Genomic DNA, 21,078 nt, shown 5'->3' with positions numbered 1-21,078 from the left:
TTTGATGCTGGACATTGTTTTGAGAAAGTGAGGCCTTGGGAGGGGGTGGCTAATGATGATCTGCACGTGGCCAGTCTTGGAAGCCACACAGGCTGTCTATAATATCAGACAGTTTGGGCAGAGTTTCTTTGAAACTTGTGCACGGACTGATCGGCCACAGGGTCATGCAAACTGAGGGTACCTGGCGGAGTCGCTTCGTCGCTTCTTGAGGGCTTCCAAGTGGCAGATTGAAGTACTTGCTTGGTATATGTATACCTTGCTTGCTGTTTTAGAATAAAAATTTTAAACTTTTCACTCACTTGGATATTTTGTATTGCTTCTGAATCTCATTTTAAAAGAACCACCTTGCCTTCGGCAAGACAGGAGGATTAGACAAATTAATGGAGGACAGGGCTATTCATAACCACTAGATATGATGGATACCTCCACTGTCTGAGACACTTCTGCCTACCAGTCAATGGGAACCACAAATAGAGGGAGTGCTGTGACACTAGGCATTGGATGGCCACTGTGAGAACAGGATGCTGGACTAGATGGGCCTTTGGTCTGATCTAGCAGGTCTCTTCATATGTTCTTAATGACCATGCTGGGAGTTGTACTGCAACAATATCCAGAGGGCCACAGGATAGCAACAACCCTTGCTGTAGCTGAAATCCTGGGCAGCTGATATGTGAGTGTGTCTTTAAGCATCCATTACTGTCACTTTCAAATACAGGGCACTAGGGCATCCATGTAGGACAATCCTATCTATGTTTACTAAGAAAAAAGTCTTCTGAGACTTAAAGGCTGCATCTGGCCTGTTAAGGGAAGTTTTTTATTAACAATTTCAACATAATAAATTATCAAAACATATCATATTCATTATTTCCCCCTTCAACCCCGCCCCCCAGACTTCCCTGCTGAGGGTCTTAAGCTGCTCTCTTCTACTTCAGGCTGAAGGGAGGTGGCCAGGATGGGCTATTCAGCCCTAGCCACAACAACCTTGCTGCTGCTCCTGGCAATTGCTGCTACGCTGGCAGACGTGGCTGAGAACAGGACCCGAATATGCCAGCCTGCACCACTCTGGAAGATCAACGGGGTGGCCCCCATGGCTGGGATGGAGGGCCAAGTGACAGTGGTGGCACTGTTGAAAGCCAGCTGACAGTTCTGTCTCAAGCAGGCCGCCAGGTGAGTTCATAGAGAAGATTGCCTGAGTCAGGAGCTGTTAGGTCACAGCCACACCATACATTTGACGCACATGGCTTTCCCCAAAGAGTCATGGGAACCGCAGTTTAAGAGTGCTGGGAACTGTAGCTCTGTGAGGGGGTAAATCACAGTTCCCATAATGCTTTGGGGAAAGTCACATGCTTTAAAAAGATGGTCTGGATGTGACTAGAAAGATATGTGTTGGAACCCTGTATCTGGTGTTCAGTGGCAATATCACAACTCTTAAGGTCACATCTTTGCCCTTAAGCTTTCTACCAGGAAACACAGAACTGAACTGATTGTCTATAAGCTCCAGTTCAGCAATCAAAAATTGAGGCCTGGGCTGCAGTCGGTGGATGCAATTTTCCTGGTGAATTACAGCTCAAGCATAATATGTATCATTTAACTTATTGCTGGATCTATGTAGCAGGTACCGCTGTAATGGCAAGTCCAGTGAACTGATAAATGAAGGGGCCTCCGTCCAGCAGTCCAGGCTCATATCCCACATGGTATGTGCAGAGGGCAAGGGCTGGAACCTATATCTGTGCACCGCATTTACTAAAGGTTGTTTGTTCTTCCAGCCTTGGCAGCTTGCAGAGGAAGTTGTCACTTGAAGGAGTGACCAATGTCAGCTTCATGATTGTGAATGAGAAGACTCCTTTCTCCAGGGCTATGTACTGGGAGCTCAAACGGCATGCCCCAGAGGGAGTTCCTGTTTACCAGCAGCAGATTCTGGAGCCTGATGTCTGGCAAATTCTAGATGGGGACAAGGATGACTTCCTGATCTATGACAGGTCAGTGTTTAAGGGAGCAATCCTAACTCCCCACCCACCCAGACTGATAGGGTTTTTGGAGAGTCAGGGCCACTGCTGTGCATAGCAACCGGAGCAGAAGGGAGGGAAGGCAGATCACTGAGCCAGCTTGGAGCTGGTGCAGCAATTGAGCCTGGAAGAAGCCCAGTTCTGGCAGTGGGACCATCTCAGGATCCAGTGGACTGCAGGGCGGCTCAGTCCATCTCCTTCCTTGGCTGCCACCAGCAGGGATCCCATCAGCAGCACTAGTGGGGGCAGAATAGGGTGCTCCGTAGGCAGCTGCTGATGGGAGGCCAATGGGGGTCTGCAGGCCTGGGCAGAAGGAAGGGAAGTAAGATATATGGAATCCGGGATTCCTGAATACATTATCAAAAAGTCTGTTTGAGGACACATCTGGAAAGAAAGGACATACCATGATGTACCATATTTTTCGCTCTATAAGACGCACATTTCCCCCTCCAAAAATTAAGGGGAAATGTGTGTGCATCTTATGGAGCGAATGCAGGCTCCTTGGCTTCAGCAATAGCTACGCAAAGCCTCCAAAGCGCAGTGGGAGCGCTCCCACCGCGCTCCAGAGGTTTTGGGTTCCTTTCGCTGAAGGGTAGGTGCCCCTTCAGCTAAGACGCAGCGCCCCTTCAGCTAAGCGGGAGGAGAAATGGAAGGGGCTCCGTTTCTCCTGCCACTTCGCTGAAGGGGTGCTGCGCAGAGAGGGGGAGATTTTTTGTTTCTTGTTCTCCCCCTCTAAAACAAGGTGCGTCCTATGATCAGGCGCATCCTATAGAGCGAAAAATATGTTAAGTGTTTCTCTTTACCATCATGCCTCACAACTGTTGGTGAGAAAAATCAGATTCTTCAGGCCAGGTTAGATTCATTTCCAGTGTAAATTAGTGGATTACAGGCTCTCCTGACACTAACTTTATGTCCATTTGTTTCATGGCTCTCGGGCTTTGCAGGTGCAGCAGGCTGGCTTTCCACATCCAGCTGCCATACAGTTTTCTGCACTTGCCCTATGTTGAAGCAGCCGTGCGGTACACACACAGCAAAGACTACTGCGGCAATTGTTCCTGGTACCCCTCTAACAGCAGCCAGGAGGTAAGGACTTGAATCCCCTCATCAACTTCCTTTTCAACTATTTTGTTTAAGCCAGACGTTTTCTCATTTGCCCATCCTGAACTTCTGCCTGGGAATTCTAGGTTTCTGATCAAATCGGTCTTACAGCAGAGATGTGGGAGGAGAAGGTGGGAGGGAGGGTTTTATTATATTGGGCCACTACAGCAAGCAAGGAGAAAGGAGAAAGGATGTTGAGATACCACAAAGCATCTTTCATCTTGACAAGAAGTAAACCATCTTGAAATAAAAACCTCAGAAGCAAATTGCAGATGGATACACCAGGTCTGCTGCAGTCACAGATAGTGTAGTCCAGGAGAACCCAGGTGGGAGGAAATGCTAAACTCCGCCCCCCCCACTTGCAGCTTCTCACACATACACATCTTTATGCCTTCCCCCAAGTGCTTTTCTCCCCAGTTGAGTTCAGATACTAAAAGTGAGATTGACTTGGAGAAAAACACTTTGGAACAGAAGCTGTGTGGCATCAAGTGCAGGAAAGGTTTGGCTCCCCTCACCCAGGCACCCCTTTTCTCTAAAGTCAACCCCACCTTCCTGTTTTGCACATGGTGGGGCAAGACCTGGATCTGCTACCATCATGTACTGCTTGAGCCTCACCCAGTAGCCATTGTCTGCCCTCGGTTCTTGGAAAAAAAGAAATTAACAGCCTTAATTTGTCAGGTTGAAGTGCTTCCTGTTCCCAGTGAATGGGAGCATATTGTTCATTGGACAGAAGAAATAGTAACTGCTGTCTTGTCCTGTGGTGTCACTTCCTGCTCCATCAGTGATCTGAAAGTTTATTCCTCAAGGTGGGATTGCTGGGGGCGGGGGGCTGATGTATTACCTATTTTAGTTTTTTGCTGCCCCGATAGCCAATGCAGCAAAATATTATAAATATCTTTTAAGCCATTTCGACCATACCGAGAGTGAAGTCAAACAGATCTCCTTCCAGGAGCGGGTGCAGGTTTTTCTGATTTGAATAAATCAATCCTTCTTCCCTCCCTGCTCTTTTGAGAGAGATATATACTTGGCTTAAACTCCTGTGCAGCTTTTTGCCCCTCAAACTTGGGGCTTTTAAAAACCATTTCTATGCCTAAACATCCAGCAAGTTTACTCATTTAAACTTCTATTTTACACATTCTTTAAAACCACTTTTTAAGTGACTGCCAGGCAATCACCATTCTCCACAGCGAATTTCTCCTGAAAACAGAAAGTAGCAGTTGCTCTGAGCTCAGTTTATTTTGGAAGTTTACATATTTTGTCAAGAAGGGCTAAATGCAGATCATGTCAGATATATACATCCATCTTCACTTTTAAAAATGTGTTTCTGTCTTCACCCTAAGCCCATCTGTATGTACATATACTAGAATCTTTCATTACCTTCACAGGTGAATAAGACAGCAAGTACTAACGTGACGACAACTGAGGCATCTGGACACAAAGAGAAGCACCTGGAAGAACCCAAGTACCATCACGATGAGCCAAGTCAAGAAGCACCTAACACCAAGCACACAGCCCATCACTATTCACATCATGGAGGAGTCGGCAACCATAAAGCCTTGGGTTTGAGCAGTACACACCAGCCAGTTCTCCACTCTCAGAAACGCTCACAGAAGCATCAGACAAGGGAATCCCCATAAAACATTTAAACTTCAATGTATGCAACACCCAACTGTTAGCCATAAGCACATTCAGCACTAAGCAAGCTTTTAAGAAGAGCAGGGGGCAAACTTACATGCATCAGAAGAAATATGATGGCTCAGTTTTCAGCAGAGGAAGGGAAGTGAATGTTCCACTCCCTAAACGTTCAAGGTCTCTCAACAGATAGCAGAGGACACAACACAAACTTTTGTTGTGTCATATATGTGATTGGAAAGTTTAACTGCTTGTCCACAATGAGACCTCTGTCCTCATTTTGAATCTGTCTCCTAGTTAACCTCATATCCACCAGTTTTGTTCCACCAAGCCTTAAGGTGGTGTTGCTCTTGGGCTCAGATGGATTTTTAGATACATCCCATTTCTGTGGTGAGGACTACCTAAGGAAGCCATCTTGTTTTCCTCAGGAACACAGAGCTGCTATGGTAATCAGCTTCTTGAGAAGCCAATTTTGACCCCATTTTTGCATTTCCTGCTTTTCTGCACTCAATGAAGCATGTGATGTAAACTTTCTGTCACCACATGCTGACACCGTACATAAAAGCATGTCCTTGGAGATGGAAGGATGGGGATCAGAACTGGTATTAGCAAGAGGGTGACTGACTGTGGCAGAGAAGGCTGACTTTGAGCCTGGGGCTCAAGATTTTGTACATTAAAGTCCATGCACACAAATTACTAGCTTGTAAAATGACATTTGTTGTGTTGCTGGAAGTAAAGAACATTTGCGGTTTGTAGGAATGGAAGTGGTGAGACAGAATTAGCCAAGTTTACAGGTATGTTGATAGAGGTATGAAAGACAGAGAAGTCTGAGGTGAGAGTTGAGTTTGTCAGTGCTATGAGAGCTGAACAAGGGAAGAAAATGCCATTTATCAGGAAAATTCATGGAAAGGGATGCACTGCTTGCTGATTAAAAGTAGTATAACTGTTTCTGGGGAAGAATGTTGGAAATAAATTCTCTGAAATGAATATGTTTGAAGTCTTTGCTCACAATACCTTAATGTACAAATGGTGTCATTTATTTCAGACAGTACCCAGCATTGTAGAACACGTATTCACCTTCAACATTTAAGAGATGCCCCATAGTTTATCTGCATTTATGGCATACTAAGCAGTCCTTATTAAGAATAGTCCAGGTTCCTGTTATTTGTTGAAGGTCAGTGAATTGGTGCACACTGTACAAGTCCTCCACATCCCAGTTTTAGGAAGCTACTGCTACAAATATTTACGGGAGGGTGTAATCTGTCTTTATTGTATTGTTAATGCTGATATGTATCCACCTATAATCTGTTTATTCCAAAGTAACCCTAGTTAGTATAGGATACACTTAACATCATAAGATTCCATGACAGCCCAGGGTGTGTGCCCTTATGTGTTAGCTGGTTAAAGAAAAAAACAATAACAATACATACAAAAAAAGCAGCACAGAACAGTAGCAGTAGAAAAAAATAGATTAAAATAATATTTAAAACACAATACCTTAAAGTTTTGGGGAAATAAAACAGTTCTTCACCTGGCCCCAGACAGTGGCGTAGCGTGGGTTGTCAGCACCCGGGGCAAGGCAAGTAATTTGCGCCCCCTAACCCATGGATTTGCGCCCCCTAACCCATGGATTTGCGCCCCCTAACCCCCAGATATTGCGCCCGGTGCGGCCGGCACCCCTGCACCCCCCACGCTACGCCACTGGCCCCAGATATTCATTAGGCTTGCTGCTGGTGTCAGGCAAGCTTTGCTAGGAAAGATAGGGCAGTATAGCTGGAAAGACCCAATCAGAGTCCCTGAAAGTGGGGAGATCTGAAGAAGGGCCTCCTGGTATAATATTAGTAGTTCAGGAGGTTCTTGTGGAAGAAGGCAGCCTTTGAAATTCTGCAAGCAATAAAAGGGCATTAGGCTGTCAGGTGCTTATAGTTAACAACCCACCTTTGGTGTAAACAGCATACTTACTGCAGATTTATTTATCCCCTTGTGTATATCAAAACTCTCCTGATATCTGTACATGCTGGCTACTCTTAACATACATGTATTAGAGCTATAACATAATTTATAGCTTTGGGTAATATGTCATATAAGTAATCGCCTTCACCCAGGGCATAACCAGCACAATGGACTCTAAATAAAATGCTCGCAACTGTGATTCAACTTGCAGCCTTAGTTGCTTAACAACTAGTTTAATGTTCTTAGCAATCTTGCTCTCCACAATACATAACGTAGTAACAAACAAAAACAATATCCCCACCCCACCATGCAGCCAGCCGTATGGTAGCTGCTATGATCTGGTGTAATATTTGATTACTTGCCCAACTGGCATGCAAAGATTTAGCTGTCCTTCCCACATGCTGTTCCATTCCCTTTTTATGTTCCTTTAGTTCATTTCCTACTTATGTACATACCTAGCTGAAACCTTCCCTGCACCCCAGAAATCTGTAGAGTCCCAATCTACAACAGCTAGGTCATAATTTAATTGTTAAGAGAATATTTTCTTGCTGATAGTTTTGTACCAACCAAAGTAATTATATGGCTGGCTTATTTTGGGGGTTTTTTAACATTCCAATTGTATTTACAATCTCTTCCTTTTATTTCTATGTACAGTATTACATATTATTAATTCCAAAGAAAAAATCTTCAGTAGTACCAGTGCTAAAAAAAGTTGGTCAAAATTATGTTTTGCTTAGGACAACAACATTCCTACCTAATGCTGGCCTTGGGCTCTGATCCAGCTTTCCTGATGCCCTCTGCCCCAGCCCACAGCTCCCATTATCCAAACTAAACTCCTTTGCGTCATGTCCTGTTTGCTTACATTTGCAGCAGAGTCCACAGGTTCACAGCAAAACTGGAGCAAGACTATTATTATCATGTTTAATGCTAATCTCATCTAACATGCGGGTCAAATATTTGCTAAAGATCCTCTTTAAACTGGCCTCTCTGATTGCAGCAGCCAGAAAATCTCTTATAGTTTGCCTGTTTATGTCTACTCAGAATAAAGCCTCATTTGAGTTCTATGGCACTTACTGCCAAGTATGGGGCTTATAGCATTGCAGGCGTAGTCTCTTTTTGATGGTCAAGGCTGGCCCTACCATTGGGCAGAGTGAAGCAGCCACCTCAGGTGCTAAATTCTAAGGGGATAAAAGTGGAGGCAAGATGTTGGAAGAGAACTGCCTGTGCCACACACAGCCTCCCCTGCTGCCCCCAGGCATGGTGGAGGATGCAATCCCATTGCAAATGGAGAAAGAAGACATCTGAAGGCCGCCCTGCATAGGGAAGTTTTGTAATGTTTAATTATGTTTTTATATATGTTGGAAGCAGCCCAGAGTGGCTGGGGCAACCCAGTCAGATGGGTGGGGTGCAAATAATAAAACTATTTCTATTATTACATGTATTTTGCCTTGCTACTAAATCACATTAGGGTTTTGTTTGACTGCATGATTACAGAATCAAATCAAATAGATGCTCAGTTAAAGGAGCCTTAGCATTTAGGGTAGAATTGGTAGAACAGCAAAGTCTTTCCCACAGATTTTTATTGTTAAAGCTCTCCAGAGGGAAGCAGTAACAATATTATTGATGTTAACATCTTCCCCTCCAATAATTTTTCTCCATGGATATTGGAAGTGACTTTGACTGGATGAGAAGCGTTTTGGCAGGGAACTATGGAAAATTAAGTACTGAGTGGAAGGAGGGTTCGGATCCTCTTACCCTTCTGATTATTTGCCTTAAAAATCAAACCTACAGAAGTCTACAGGGTGAGTAGTATAGCACACAGAGAAAGGAGTGCTAAAATTTGCTAGGCTACAGTCTGTGAGGAACAGTCCTCCTTCCTCCCTTCACGTATGCTCTGTTTACAATTCCCCCTGCATTTGCACCCATAAGCTTGTCTCTTACTTGACTAGCACCAAGGACCATAAGGTTGTGTAAACATCTGTACAGCTTTTTTATCTACATTGTCATTTGCTCTAGAGGCCCTTTAACCCTGTTTATCTGAGGGATCAGCGAAAGAATAAAAAGCAGAATGGTGTGTGTGTGTGTGTGTGTGAGAGAGAGAGAGAGAGAGAGAGAGAGAGAGAGAGAGATGAGGAGGGAAGGAGAGGCTGTGTCCATGTCTATTTCTCCATGGAATTCACACTATGGGCTGCATTTAGGAGATGTAGTACTTCTGTCGGAAGCCTCAAAAGTGGGACAGCATTAGACTTTAATCAGCAACGGAGGAGGCAGCTGTGGGGTAAATATGCTTTAATGCCTCTTAAGTACCCTTTCCCTGCCCAATCCACTTTCCCCTGTTGGGCAGTGAAGTAAAAAGAAACAAAAGCCTATCTAGCCAATTCAGAGGGTTTTTGTTAACTGGCTTCATTATTCAATTAAAATGTCTAACGGTGCTGTAGAAACTCATTTATAGAAAATGGTCTGGCACATTTAAAGTTTACACATGTAGAGTAATTGCTTCCATTGGAATGTTATGTTCATATAGTATTCAGGAGTATTTACATAAGTGATACAATATAAAATCCAACATGCTAATGAGTTTCTAAAACTTATTTAAGTGTCATTCCCTATAGATAGGCCATGTTTGATTATTTTTTTACTCTGCAATCTTATACATACTGATTACAGTGTAAAATCTTACATGCACACTGAAATCACTAGGATTTTATTCTGGATACGAATGCATGGGATTGTGCTTTGAATCTTTCACCATCTGTTGTATAAGTAAGTGTCCTCACATGTAATTCGCAAGTATAAAACTCATTTATCAAATAATTCATTCAAAGCAGTATGCTTCTGGTTTACAATGATATTCATTTTATAATGAGGAGCTCAGAAAAGTTTTAAGAAATTATTTCAAATCATCATTTTAAACAATATTTCTACTAACAACTCAGAAGTCCTCTCATGAATATGTAGGTTTTATATTGTATAGCTTCTACAAAATATTGGTAGAGCTTCATAAAATACAGTAAGAATAATTACTTCACTCTAATGTATATGATTCTATTTTTGCATAAAAGTACATTTGAAAACTAGCTTTGACCTCAAAACTCAACAGGCCATTTCCTAAAAATAAGAACAGTCTTCTCCAGCACATCTAAATATTTTATTTTTTAGGTATGGGTTGCTGCAACTTTAATGGCAACTTTCTGCAATTTTAAATCCCACACCTACAAAAAAAGTTTTAAGAACAGCTTAAAACATATAATTTTAAAAAGCATCAGGTTTTGTGGCACCAGTTCTTATCCTGCTTATCTTCACGTGCTTTGGAGGTGTGGTAAGCTAGATTTCTACAACCATAATCTAGTGTTATCTGCCAGTATCATAATGATGTTGAAAAGTTGTGCGCTCCACATGCAAGGATCAATGTGGCAATTGTTCTTGGTACGGAAGTATGAAGCTCTTCTGATTCCTAATCCTCATTTATCTTACTCCTTGTACACAAGAAGAAATAGCAACTGCCTTTGTTAGCTCCCCTCTAATTTTTCTAGCCGTTAATTCTGTTTGTCTGTGTGATACACCAGATGCCTATTATTACCTTCACAGGTGTGTAACACAGCAAAGACTAGTATGATGGCAAGTGAGGATACCAAACATGGAGAATCAGAAGGAAAGGGGAGCCAAAGAACACTTAGCCCTGGGTACAAAGCTCACAGAAAATATAAAACAGCTACAAAAGTCTTGGGTGTGTGCCAGCACATTTCAGCCAGTCCTCTTAGAGCCACCCATAGAAGCAGGGCAAGGGGGATAAAGTGAAGGGACTGCCTCAGAAGAATGTACCTTGAATTAACCAGAAGTCTGCTAGGAATCCTTACTGCATTAATCCACTTGACGCTATCAATTTAAAAGAGGATCCCAGCTATAGGAGGTATTTGAATATCACCATCTCAATTGATGCTCTGCAATCTTAGGAAATCAAATCCTTTTAATATAGTGCCTTGTGGGGGTATTTCCTAATGTTAGGTGGCAGTGCCACATTGTGGGTTCTATCAGTTAGTGCAGCAAGTACAGTTTCCCACTTCCTCAGGATATCCCCTAAATTGCAGGATGTTCAACCTGAATGGGTTCTCAACTTTTAGCAGCTGTTTTGTATTCTAATGCTTGGACAAGTTCAGGAAGTTTGCTTTTAAGATGCTATTTTATCCATTTATATATCATATATTACTCCTTTCATATTTCTGGGAAGCATGTTGATCCTCCAACTTACTGAGTGCAGGTGTGAAACATGTAATCCTGAGCTACCTCAGTCTGGCTTCAGGTTGTTTTGGGACCTAGTCCGCATTAGTGGTCCTGATGGATGACCTTGATCACAGGAGTGTGTGACCCTGCAGCTCACTCTTTTTTGACAACAATCATGGTACCCACTTGGGCCAGCAGTGCTGGGTGGGGATTTGTGGCACTTTACTTCACTGGTTCTGTTCCTTTCTGCAGGACCTTTCCGAGAATGACTCTGGAGGACTATAAACCGCTGGCATTTTTACTATTGGGTCTCTCACGGTACCATCACATCCCCAATGCTTCTAAACATCTACCACGTTACCTAAATGACCACTTTATCCCTTATAAACCGGCCAGATCACAGCACTCTTCTGAAGCCCTCCTGACATAGATTAAGTTTCTACGGGAACCAAAATTTAGCATAGCAGCACAGGTGCTCTGGAACATTGTTTCAAGACTTAACACTTTGATTATTGTACTGTATACTGCCATGATTTTTTTCCTATGACTTGGCAGTTCATACACTTAGAAACAGAAAATAAATAAAGAATGTAGAGAAATTCCAGAACTGCGTAAGTACACAAAATGTTGTGAGAGGGAAAGGACCATATCAGAGCCAGTACTGATAGGAAGGCAATTAGGACTAAGATCAATGGATGATTTTAGGCTTGCGGTTCAGGTTTTGGATAGTGAAAGTCTGTAAGTCATGAGTTATTAGACCGAAGGCTGCAGCATCTGTTACATGGCTAAAAGGGTTTGGCAACATGGTTAACAAAGTATGTAGCAGGGGTTGCATAAAGCTTAGGGTTTTTTGTACACTTTGATATGTATTTGATTATCTTTTCACACCCAGCTCAGAAATACCACCCCCCCTCAAAGGAGTACAAAGACAAGCTTTCTAACAGAAAGAATGCCCTTTCAGAAGAGCTATTGCATGTTCCTGCTATACTGAGATCACTCAATTAATTAGAGACATTTACTGTTTAATGACAGTTTAATGACAGTACAAAACATCAGAAAAACCGACTGTTCTACATGCCTGTTCTATATCCCTGGGCCAATCATATACATGGTACTGGTCCTTTTTATCCACACTAGCACAAGGAGCAATTTCCCTTTCCTGGTTCTGATCAAAAGGACATATACTATCAACAATAGCTATTAAGTACTGACCAATGTTTCAGTTCATAATCCATTTACTCCAAAGCTGTCCCAGTAATGTAAATTGGATTGATCCAGAATAAATGGCACCTGAACTATAAACCAATTAGCTCACAATAATTTTACTATTAAAAATAAGGAGAATGACAAGTACAGGTCTGCTTTTACTTATACAGGTTACAGAATAGATGCCTTGTAGAAAAAAACAATCACACAGCACATTTAGTTCTGCTTGGAGAAGTACTCTCTACTCTTCTGAACGTCAGGCTTGATGGTGTCTTTCCCAGGATGCCAGCCAGCAGGACACACTGAGGAGATAATAATATTAACTTTTAAGTTACTCCAGTAGTACAAACCGAAAACAGCATACAAAGAACTAAGTTGTTATGTCCATCACTAGACTTCACACAAGAGGACTTGGATCACTACAAGCTCCGTCATCTATTCGACTAACTTCTGGAACTAGCAGCAGTCACCACCCCACCTCTCCTACAGATGGGCTTCTTGATGCAATTGTGTACCCGAGTTCAGTGGTGTAGCGGGGGGGGGGGCGGCCGCACCGGGCGCAACATCTGGGGGGCCCGCTCGCACTCGCAGCTCTCTGCCCCTACCTGGCTCACTCAGGGTTAGGGGGCGCAAATTACTTGCCTTGCCCCGGGTGCTGACAACCCACGCTACGCCACTGCCTGAGTTGCACAGGTCAGCTGCCTCTTGGAAAAACTAAAGCGATTCAGTGTTTATGCATCTAAAATACTAGCCAAATAAATGCCTGACAGCAACAGACGACTGAAATAATGACTGAGAGCAGGGAGGTTGGATGGAAGATGGGCCAGAGTTGAGAGTGAAAGACTAGTATTATGTGTCCATTGAAAAATAACAGCTGAAAGAGTCGCTTTGAGGGACTGAGTGAAATGGGAATGAGATTAGAGAGCCAATGAGAGGCATATGTAGAAAAGGATAGACATTATGAAAGTTAGAACAGTCTGTACACAGTCCTGGATGTTATGTTCCTTAAGTAAATACATGTTTCTGTTTTAACTGTTCTGGTCAGGGTACAGTCTAACGTAAATATATTTCACTAAGAATATAAAGGAGGAGCCCTATTGATGCAGGTATTTTAAAGAAAGTCTTGATTCAGTGAAAAAAGAGGAATGTCCTTAGTGCCCACCTGGAAACAAACCTTTGCAAGGGAGCCTGGGAATATCACAATATGGTGGCAATGTGGCAGAATAGTAATATATACGGGTTATAACTGATATTTATCTGTTAGCAGTAGGGAAGGAAAAAAGGATGCATGTTGTGCTTTGAGGGGGCACAAAATATACCATATTTTTCCGGGTATAAGTCTAGCTTTTTCCCTTAAAAATAATGTTAAAAATTAGGGGGCATCTTATACATAGATAGCGCCGAGGTTGGACTGGCGATTGGTTGTTGCTGCAAAAATACATGGGGTTTCTTATAGACGGAAAAATACAGTATGTTCTGTAGGAAATGGCCTCAACAAGAATCCCACAGAGAAGACAAGCAAATAATGTGAGGTGCCAACACTTTCTCTTAACGCAGCAGCCCCCAAATGCAACATTTTAGATTTCTTCCCATGGGAATGAATGGTAGCTACTCACTTCTGTGGAAAAATGCTATTGTGTATATGGGATACTGTCTTTACAGGGACAGTAGTTGCTGTCTACCTCTGACTCTAGTTTCTTGGTGGGAAGATGTTCTGCCCCTCCACCAGCTGTCAATACTATCTCTTATTTGTCCTGTGGATATAGCTAGAAACCAGAGAGACTCTTAAAAGCCTATTTCTATTTACCTATTCCTGGACTTTTTTTTAGTCATACAAGATGCTACTCAGGAACTGAATTTTATTCAATGAGATACTGTTTTAGAGAACTATAGTCCTAGATTTTCACATTTATGTTTCTTTAAACATAGTATCCCCTTTGCAGGGAAGAGGATACACCATGTTAAGTGCATCCTCCTTTTTCCACTGAGAAACTTACTGCAGTTTATGCCTGCCTAGCCTGAACTTGACAGTCTTACCTTCTCCATGTTTGTCTGTAAACTGAAAAGCCTGAACTAGCCGGAGTGTTTCATCAACTGAGCGACCAACAGGGAGATCATTGATTGTGATCTGGCGCAAGATTCCCTTATCATCAATGATGAAGAGGCCCCTAAAGAGAGAAGGCACACACACACACACACACACACACACACACCAAAACACTTAAATGTATGGTGGCAGAATATACAAAACTACAAACTGGCATTCAACACCAAATTCTGTACCATTTTAGTTCTTCTGAAAACATCAAAATGATCTGGTACAACTTCCACCCTATATATAAATTAAAAGCAAAACTATATGGAGACTCATTTGCAGTTCCAAGCACTAAAACCTATATAGAACATTTCATAAAGGAATGTGGTAAAACTTCCTACGTACAGCCTCTTTACCTTTCACCCTTCAAGAGACTTCTAACTTGAATGTTCAAACTTTTGTTACAAGATACTAGCACTATTCAAAAGAACAGAGTTTAAATTTGAATTGGTGTTTTTCAACCCAGGTGCTGATGGCGGATCTGGGAAGATGCCAAATGGAGATTGCACATATTCACACATTCACTTTCCTCTTCCCAGTGAAAAGGACATTCATAATTAAGGGCAGCCTTATTAACAGGACTAGTAAAGTGTGCATGTTGACTCAAAACTTGCATCACTTATTTTCTGTGGGCTTCTCCCTCTGATTAAGTTTTATCTTTTAGAACCTTTATCATGCAGTGCTCTATATACCACAAGTCACTAAGTCACAAGTCACTAAGAGGCTGCAGTGGTAACCTTACCTGTAGGAAATGCCTTCATCTTCTTTTAACACTCCATACTTTTTAGAAATTTCACGGTTTGTGTCAGACACTAAGGGAATACGCATGCAGCCTAGTCCACCCTGTTTTTTGGGTGTGTTGATCCTGTTAACAACAAGAAGAAAGGCATTTTATAAAGCAGGTTAGTATTTCAATAATATACTTGTCCTTCTGTACACTTACACATTCGACTGCAGCAGAATATCTACAGTATAGGAGATTCAGTGGTCTTTGCAAAAGAGGCAGTGACCCAAAACTTCCTGTCTAGTTTCAAGCACTAGTTTGGAATTATTTCATGTCCTAATCCATGTTACGGGAGTGGTATGGGAACAGCTTCCTAGTGGTCCGGTTCCACACTGCTCTTACAATATCCCATAAAGGAAACCCACATGGTTCTTACCATAATGGCCAGAGCAAGCAGCTTCATTGGGTCTAAGGTTACAGCTCAAGCTGCTCGAGTTCAGGGACTTAAGATGACTACACTTAAAAAGCTACAGGACCGGATCAGAACAGGATTGTGAAGGGTGGGCAAAAAACCCTTAACCAACCCCCTTTCTAGCACAAATTGATTTGTGAGCAGGATGGTGTTTTCTCTCGCTTGCACAGGTCATGAGGATGGGTTGGGGGGGGGGGAGAAATAGCTGGCAATAGTCACTTGTTGGTAGCTACTTCTTTCACCCATTTAACAGGCTTATAACTTTTAACGTAGGAGACCCCCAGAGAATAAAAAGGCTGAGGTCCAAATATTCTTACCAGGCAAGATGGCAAAAGTGAGAGTCGACAGAAGCACCAATCACTTCGCAGTTGATTTTTCTAAACTCCTCAGATCTGTCACTGAATGCAATGATCTCAGTTGGGCAGACAAAGGTAAAGTCAAGTGGATAGAAGAAGAACACAACATATTTTCCTGGAGAAGAAGGTAACAAGTTAAGATTCCCACCATAGCAAAGCTGGAAGCAATTCAAAAGTCACAAATTTCTGATTCCAAACATTAACAGCTTTGTGGCATTCTACCCCAGAGGTGCCCCTTTTTTTAGCATGGCAGGCCAGTTGTTTATCTTCTGCCACCATGGCTAGCAAACTTTACACACAATCACCTTACTTGTCAGTCATCTGATGTCATACTGGCACCAGTTGATTTGACAGGTGAGTTGGCCCACTAGGGAGGATTGAACTCCCTGGGCATCTGCCACACCTGAGGTCACATATGGGGCAGGTGGGTGTGGTTTAAGAAAAACAGCCTAGTGAGCCTAGTTTGGACTGTAGGCTGAAGGTTTCCCACCCATGCTCTCTTCTCTCCTTGATCTCCAAATAAACAAAAGAAGTGCTGCAAATAAAAGTCATGACTATTTTCTTCCAAGCTAGCAGAAGTGACACATGCAAGGACAACATACATACTAGAACAGAATAGGGTACCTACATGCAGATGTGTTAGTAACTTTCTGAGGACTTATTTGCAATACTATCCAATGCATTTTTGTGAATGCCAACAAAACTTCCATTTCAGAACCAAAGAAGGTTATGTTGTTAGTCTAGACGGTTTTATACGTGTCACATACTTATCAGTACCTCAGTAAACCATTGCCAACAAATACAAATACAACATGCTTTATTGCACTTACCTTTGTACTGAGAGAGTGAGATTTCTTTGAATTGGCCATCTGGCATTACAGCCGTGGCCAGAAAGTCTGGGGCTGGCTTCCCAATGTGAGCATCTCCTGCTGACATTCTGACTGGAGCTGGAGAAAGTTTGAACTTGTTAGGTTCTGCGGCTTTTACATTGACCCACCCCAGAAGAGGAAACCCATTAGCAAAAGTTTAGCATACATTTAAAATACAATTTAGAATGTGCTGGACTGAAGAGAACTACTGCAGGTTTGTCAAGATACTGTAGGAACAACTATTTCATTACCTCAGTATTTGGACCAAAAGAAAAAGAACCTTCACTATCTGTATATTCAATACTTTTAAATGTAGCACACAAAATAGATGTTAAATGCTCCACATTCTTTAATTTAAGCAGTGTCTGCTGAGTTATAAACTCCATGGGTACAAGTAAGTAAACTCTACTTATACCCTTCAGTATCTACTCTGCAGCACGGGGGAGCCTTCAGCCCAAGAGGTTATTTCAGGCAAGCAAGCTACGCCCATACTCTTTGATTTCAAACTACGTACCGTATTTTTCGCCCCATAGGACGCACCTAGGTTTTTGGGGGGGGAGGAAATAAAGAAAAAATGTATATTCCCCCCCCCCCCGGCACGGGGCTGGTGCGGGGGAAGCCCGAGCTTCCCCCGACCCCAGCCCCCAGAACAGCCTGCTATCCGCAAGCCTAGGGAGCCGCGCCAGTCTCCCCAGGCTTGCGGAGAGCTGCACAAAGCCCGGGCGGCTCTTCAGCACGCCCGAGGCTTCGGAATGCAGGCAGCTCTGCGCAATCTTTGGGAGCCCAGCATGGCTTCCCGAGGGTTGCACAGAGCTGCACGGAGCCCGGGAGGGCAGGCAGCTCTGCGCGACCCTCCAGAGCCCGGCGCAGAAAAAGTGCGTCCTATAGGGCGAAAAATACGGTACATGGGCAAAGGAAAGCGGCCCCACCCACCAAAGTTGAACTGCAGAGTATGAAGTCGCAATAGGAGTCATAGGGCCCCTCTGCCAAAGGTTTGCATAAATAATGATGAGCAAGGCCAAATGCCATCATGCATGCAGCCAGAAATTCATTTTAAAATATGTGATTCAACTAAGTTTATGTTGTCACATAATTTTAAATATCTGAACCTTAACACAACCAAATTTTCTACTGTGATTGCAGCCAAGCATCACACTGCATTAGCATAGTTTTTAAGATCTAATAAGACTCAAGAGTACATACCAATCACCTTTAAATGCCAACATTGTCTCAACAGAGCAGAAAAAGATTAGGTGTGTACATCCTGCCATCTTTCAGCAAACTGGAAAGATACTGAGGGAAGCACTCAGTCAAGTGTAAATGTATCAATTTTGTTTTATTCATAGATTCACAGAACTGTAGAGTTGCCAGAGACCCTCAAGGGTCATCTAGTCCAACCCCCTGTAGTGCAGGAATCTCAGCTAAAGCATCCATGACAGATGGGCATCCAACCTCCACTTCAAAACCTCCAAGGAAGGAGAGTCCACAACCTCCCAAGAAAGTGTTCCACTGTCCAACAAGAGACACTTCAAGGGATAATCTATACTAACAATAGGAACATTAAACTTAACAGCATTATGTAGAACAAGAGTGGCTATTCTCCAGTTTAGGGCCTAATCCAACCCTCCCACAAGCATTTTTCCCCTTCCCACCATCACCTATGGGGCTGCAGGGGCAAAATGAAAAAAATATTAGATGCAGAACTGGGTTGGGGAATGGAAAACTGTACCCTCTAGACTAAAATTATAAAAGTATTTATATACCACCATCTGCTAAAGTATCAAGGCGGTATACAATAAGTATATAATATTAGATGCAGAACTGGGTTGGGGAGTGGAAAACTGTACCCTCTAAAATTATGAAAGTATTTATATACCACCATCTGCTAAAGTATCAAGGCAGATATATAATAAAATGCAAAACTATTAAAAATATAAAATTAAAGGTAATGTGAAATATGCATTCTAAGCATATTTAATAAGGATGGCTGCAAACAGTTCCCAAAGGAGCAATCTGATAACCACATGAGGAGTAATAATTCCCCTTCAGGTGATCTGCCTGGATCAGCTGCATAGGGAGGGTTGTCTAACTCTGTGAGTGCATGCACATGTATGTGAAAGTGTGGGCTAAAAAATTAAAAAGGAATTTTAAACCACAATACATTTCAGTGGCTTTAGTAGCTCCCCATCAATGTTCGAAACTCCTATTGTTCTAGGCGCATTTTGCGACAGGGAATTTCATTGGGGTAAGCAGTTTCTGAGCTCTGGGCGCAGTACTGCACCTAAGATTTCAGAATAAAAATTCAGAGTGGAAGGAAAGGAGGATCTTTTTCTGCCTCTCCACTTCTAGCTACTCTCTGAAAACTGAAGAGACCCTCTTAAGAATATTAGGAGAAGGACTAGACCATGTGAAAAATGAACATAATAGTTTAGCTGCAGTTCATTCATTTTCAGCTTTGTATTCTTGTTATAAAAAAGTGAGCCTAAACATTCCGTTTAGCTCTGAGCTTTCATATCTTAGTTTCTAACACTGTTCCCCATACAACTTGGCGTTAGCACAAGAAAAAAGCAGCTGCGTTATTTTAAAAGTAAGCCTTGAGATTAGCTGTGTAATGCACTAGAAGTATTCCAAGTATAAACTTAATACATCCCAAAACAGGCAACGGTGCACAAATCAGAGTTCCAGATGATCATCTTAACCCCCAATATGCCAAAAATAATAGTAACACTACTCAAATCAGTGCAGTTAACTTTAAACGGTTTGGTTTTCCATTACGCAATTGTATGAAAATGAAACCGATAAGAGGAAACTCGTTCATAACTAGCTAGCCTTCGCCCATTTCAACTCTCTTGCACACTGTGCGTCATGTTCATTCGCTAAATTCCATGGAGCTCAGTAGCACCTTTTCAGGTACCTGAGCCCAGGGCTACAATCTCGACCTTACTCTGTAATTACATTTAAAAACTGCCACCTCTCGTGGAACACAAGACAACGGCCCCTAACCCGCGGAGGCAGCAGCCTTCCAACTCCCAAATTCCCTATTTTGTGTCCAAGCATCCCAACTTCTCTCCCTACCAAGATAAATGCAGCTTCACCCCCAACCAATCCCACCATCAGCCCATTGAAACGACCAGCGGAAGGAGCCGGCGGCCAACCCAACAGCAGCGAGAACCGCGACGTCCTTTGAAGTTCATTGACTTAATAGCGCAATTTCACTTAATAGCTCGGGCGTCGATCGCACCCAGAGCTTTTCCCCACCCTGCAGGCTGCACTTCCCAACTTCCGAGCCTCTTTAAACCGGGATCTTTTGTTGCGCCAGGAAACCGAGGCGGAGAAAAACGACCCGAAGCTCCACCAAGGCAGGAAACTGAACTCAGCACCGCTCTCCCTCCACCTGTTGGGCTACCAGGCGCCGGGGAGCAAAGCCCAGCTAAGTTACACACACAGATCTCCATCAGGAAACCGTCTACAATTAATTTGACACACAAAACAGCAGATCTCAAATACTATTAGGAAGCACATTCTATTACAGCAAACGAACAAAACCTGTACGAACTGCAGGCCAGCCCTGCCCTGGCCCAGATTCTCATTTTGGACGGCGGAGAGAGAGGTATGTTTTACCTAATGCGAAATTACCCGCTTGCACAAATATCCTCTTGGCGCTGCCGGCTCGAAACAAAAAAAGATCCAGCCCTGCAGGCAGTGCCCCTTCTGTTTTATACCTTCTCAACTCTCGCGAGAGCACGAAGCCGAAGAACTTGTCGGTTGGCGCCTCCTTCCCGGCTCTCCTGCTTTCTGGCGTAGCTGCTGCGCCAGCATGACTTTGCATTTTGCGGCTTTTTGTTCGCCAGCATAACTTTTGGTGCTGCTGGTTTTAGAATCGGGTGTTGTTGTTTTTTGTAGCTGGTGGGTGGGTGGGAATCAGGGCCAACTGTACTGCACGGATCTTGATAGTTTTTTGGGGAAAGGTGCCCCCTCCCCTTCGACAAATCGCGTGGGGAAGGGAAGAAACGTGAATTCCAGCTTCAGAGTGATGGTTGCATTAGACTCGGGTTTTATGGGTGATGCAAACCATGCATGACTACAAAGCGGCGGCGAAAGTGGTTGCTGTCGTTTCACTGAAACCGTGTTGTGCAACCAATCTGAATTGAAAATGCAAAGTCATGTGGAATAGACAGTTTGCTGTGTGAAAGGGAAGGACTTTGGGATTTGCCCAGTTAACACCACAGCTTGGTCACAACGATGGTGCTTGAGCGAAACTTGGGTCACATAAGGAATTCCGTTTTCAAATAGATGTGACACGTTGGCATTTAAACTATCACGTCCCTTTGTTGTAAAAATGTGGAAACCTCATGGATTCTATTCATTCCTGGGATCCTTCATTTCACAACTTTAGTTTTCAGTGTAGACATGTACATTGCTTCAGACTAGTTGGGTTCCTGCCAT

At 43.0% G+C, this 21,078-nt stretch overlaps 2 protein-coding genes across 6 annotated transcripts in view; one reads left to right on the top strand and one right to left on the bottom strand.

The window, feature by feature from the left end:
- LOC309372713 (selenoprotein Pb-like) overlaps window positions 1–5,721 on the top strand; it is a 32,182-nt gene extending 26,461 nt beyond the window's left edge. For all 5 annotated transcript variants that reach the window (XM_081916517.1, XM_081916518.1, XM_081916519.1 and 2 more), the window contains 4 exons: window positions 933–1,167; window positions 1,767–1,979; window positions 2,951–3,089; window positions 4,490–5,721. In XM_081916517.1, the coding sequence (XP_081772643.1) occupies window positions 953–1,167; window positions 1,767–1,979; window positions 2,951–3,089; window positions 4,490–4,741 (819 nt within the window). In that variant the 5' untranslated portion in view covers window positions 933–952 and the 3' untranslated portion in view covers window positions 4,742–5,721. The remainder of the gene's footprint in view (window positions 1–932; window positions 1,168–1,766; window positions 1,980–2,950; window positions 3,090–4,489) is intronic.
- Window positions 5,722–11,924: 6,203 nt separating this feature from the next.
- PRDX1 (peroxiredoxin 1) lies at window positions 11,925–20,409 on the bottom strand. Its single transcript, XM_081916009.1, has 6 exons — window positions 20,254–20,409; window positions 16,594–16,710; window positions 15,725–15,878; window positions 14,954–15,076; window positions 14,154–14,284; window positions 11,925–12,418 (listed from the first exon to the last, which is right to left on the bottom strand). The coding sequence occupies exons 2-6, from the start codon at window positions 16,697–16,699 to the stop codon at window positions 12,333–12,335; spliced, it is 600 nt and encodes a 199-aa protein (XP_081772135.1). The 5' UTR covers window positions 16,700–16,710; window positions 20,254–20,409; the 3' UTR covers window positions 11,925–12,332.
- Between the last annotated feature and the right edge of the window lie 669 nt (window positions 20,410–21,078).

Source organism: Podarcis melisellensis, assembly GCF_964234715.1.
Source record: "Podarcis melisellensis genome assembly, chromosome: 6".
NCBI classification, from domain to species: Eukaryota; Metazoa; Chordata; class Lepidosauria; order Squamata; family Lacertidae; genus Podarcis; species Podarcis melisellensis.
Note: the sequence above shows the minus strand (reverse complement) of the source record. Positions and strands in the feature narration are given on the sequence as shown.

Coding starts and splice junctions, on each gene's coding strand:
- PRDX1 (XM_081916009.1), bottom strand. CDS start 16,699: ATGTCAGCAGGAGATGCTCACATTGGGAAGCCAGCCCCAGACTTTCTG. Junction 15,077..15,724: donor CACTTTTGCCATCTTGCCTG/GTAAGAATATTT, acceptor TGTTGTTAACAG/GATCAACACACCCAAAAAAC. Junction 12,419..14,153: donor TACAGACAAACATGGAGAAG/GTAAGACTGTCA, acceptor TTATCTCCTCAG/TGTGTCCTGCTGGCTGGCAT.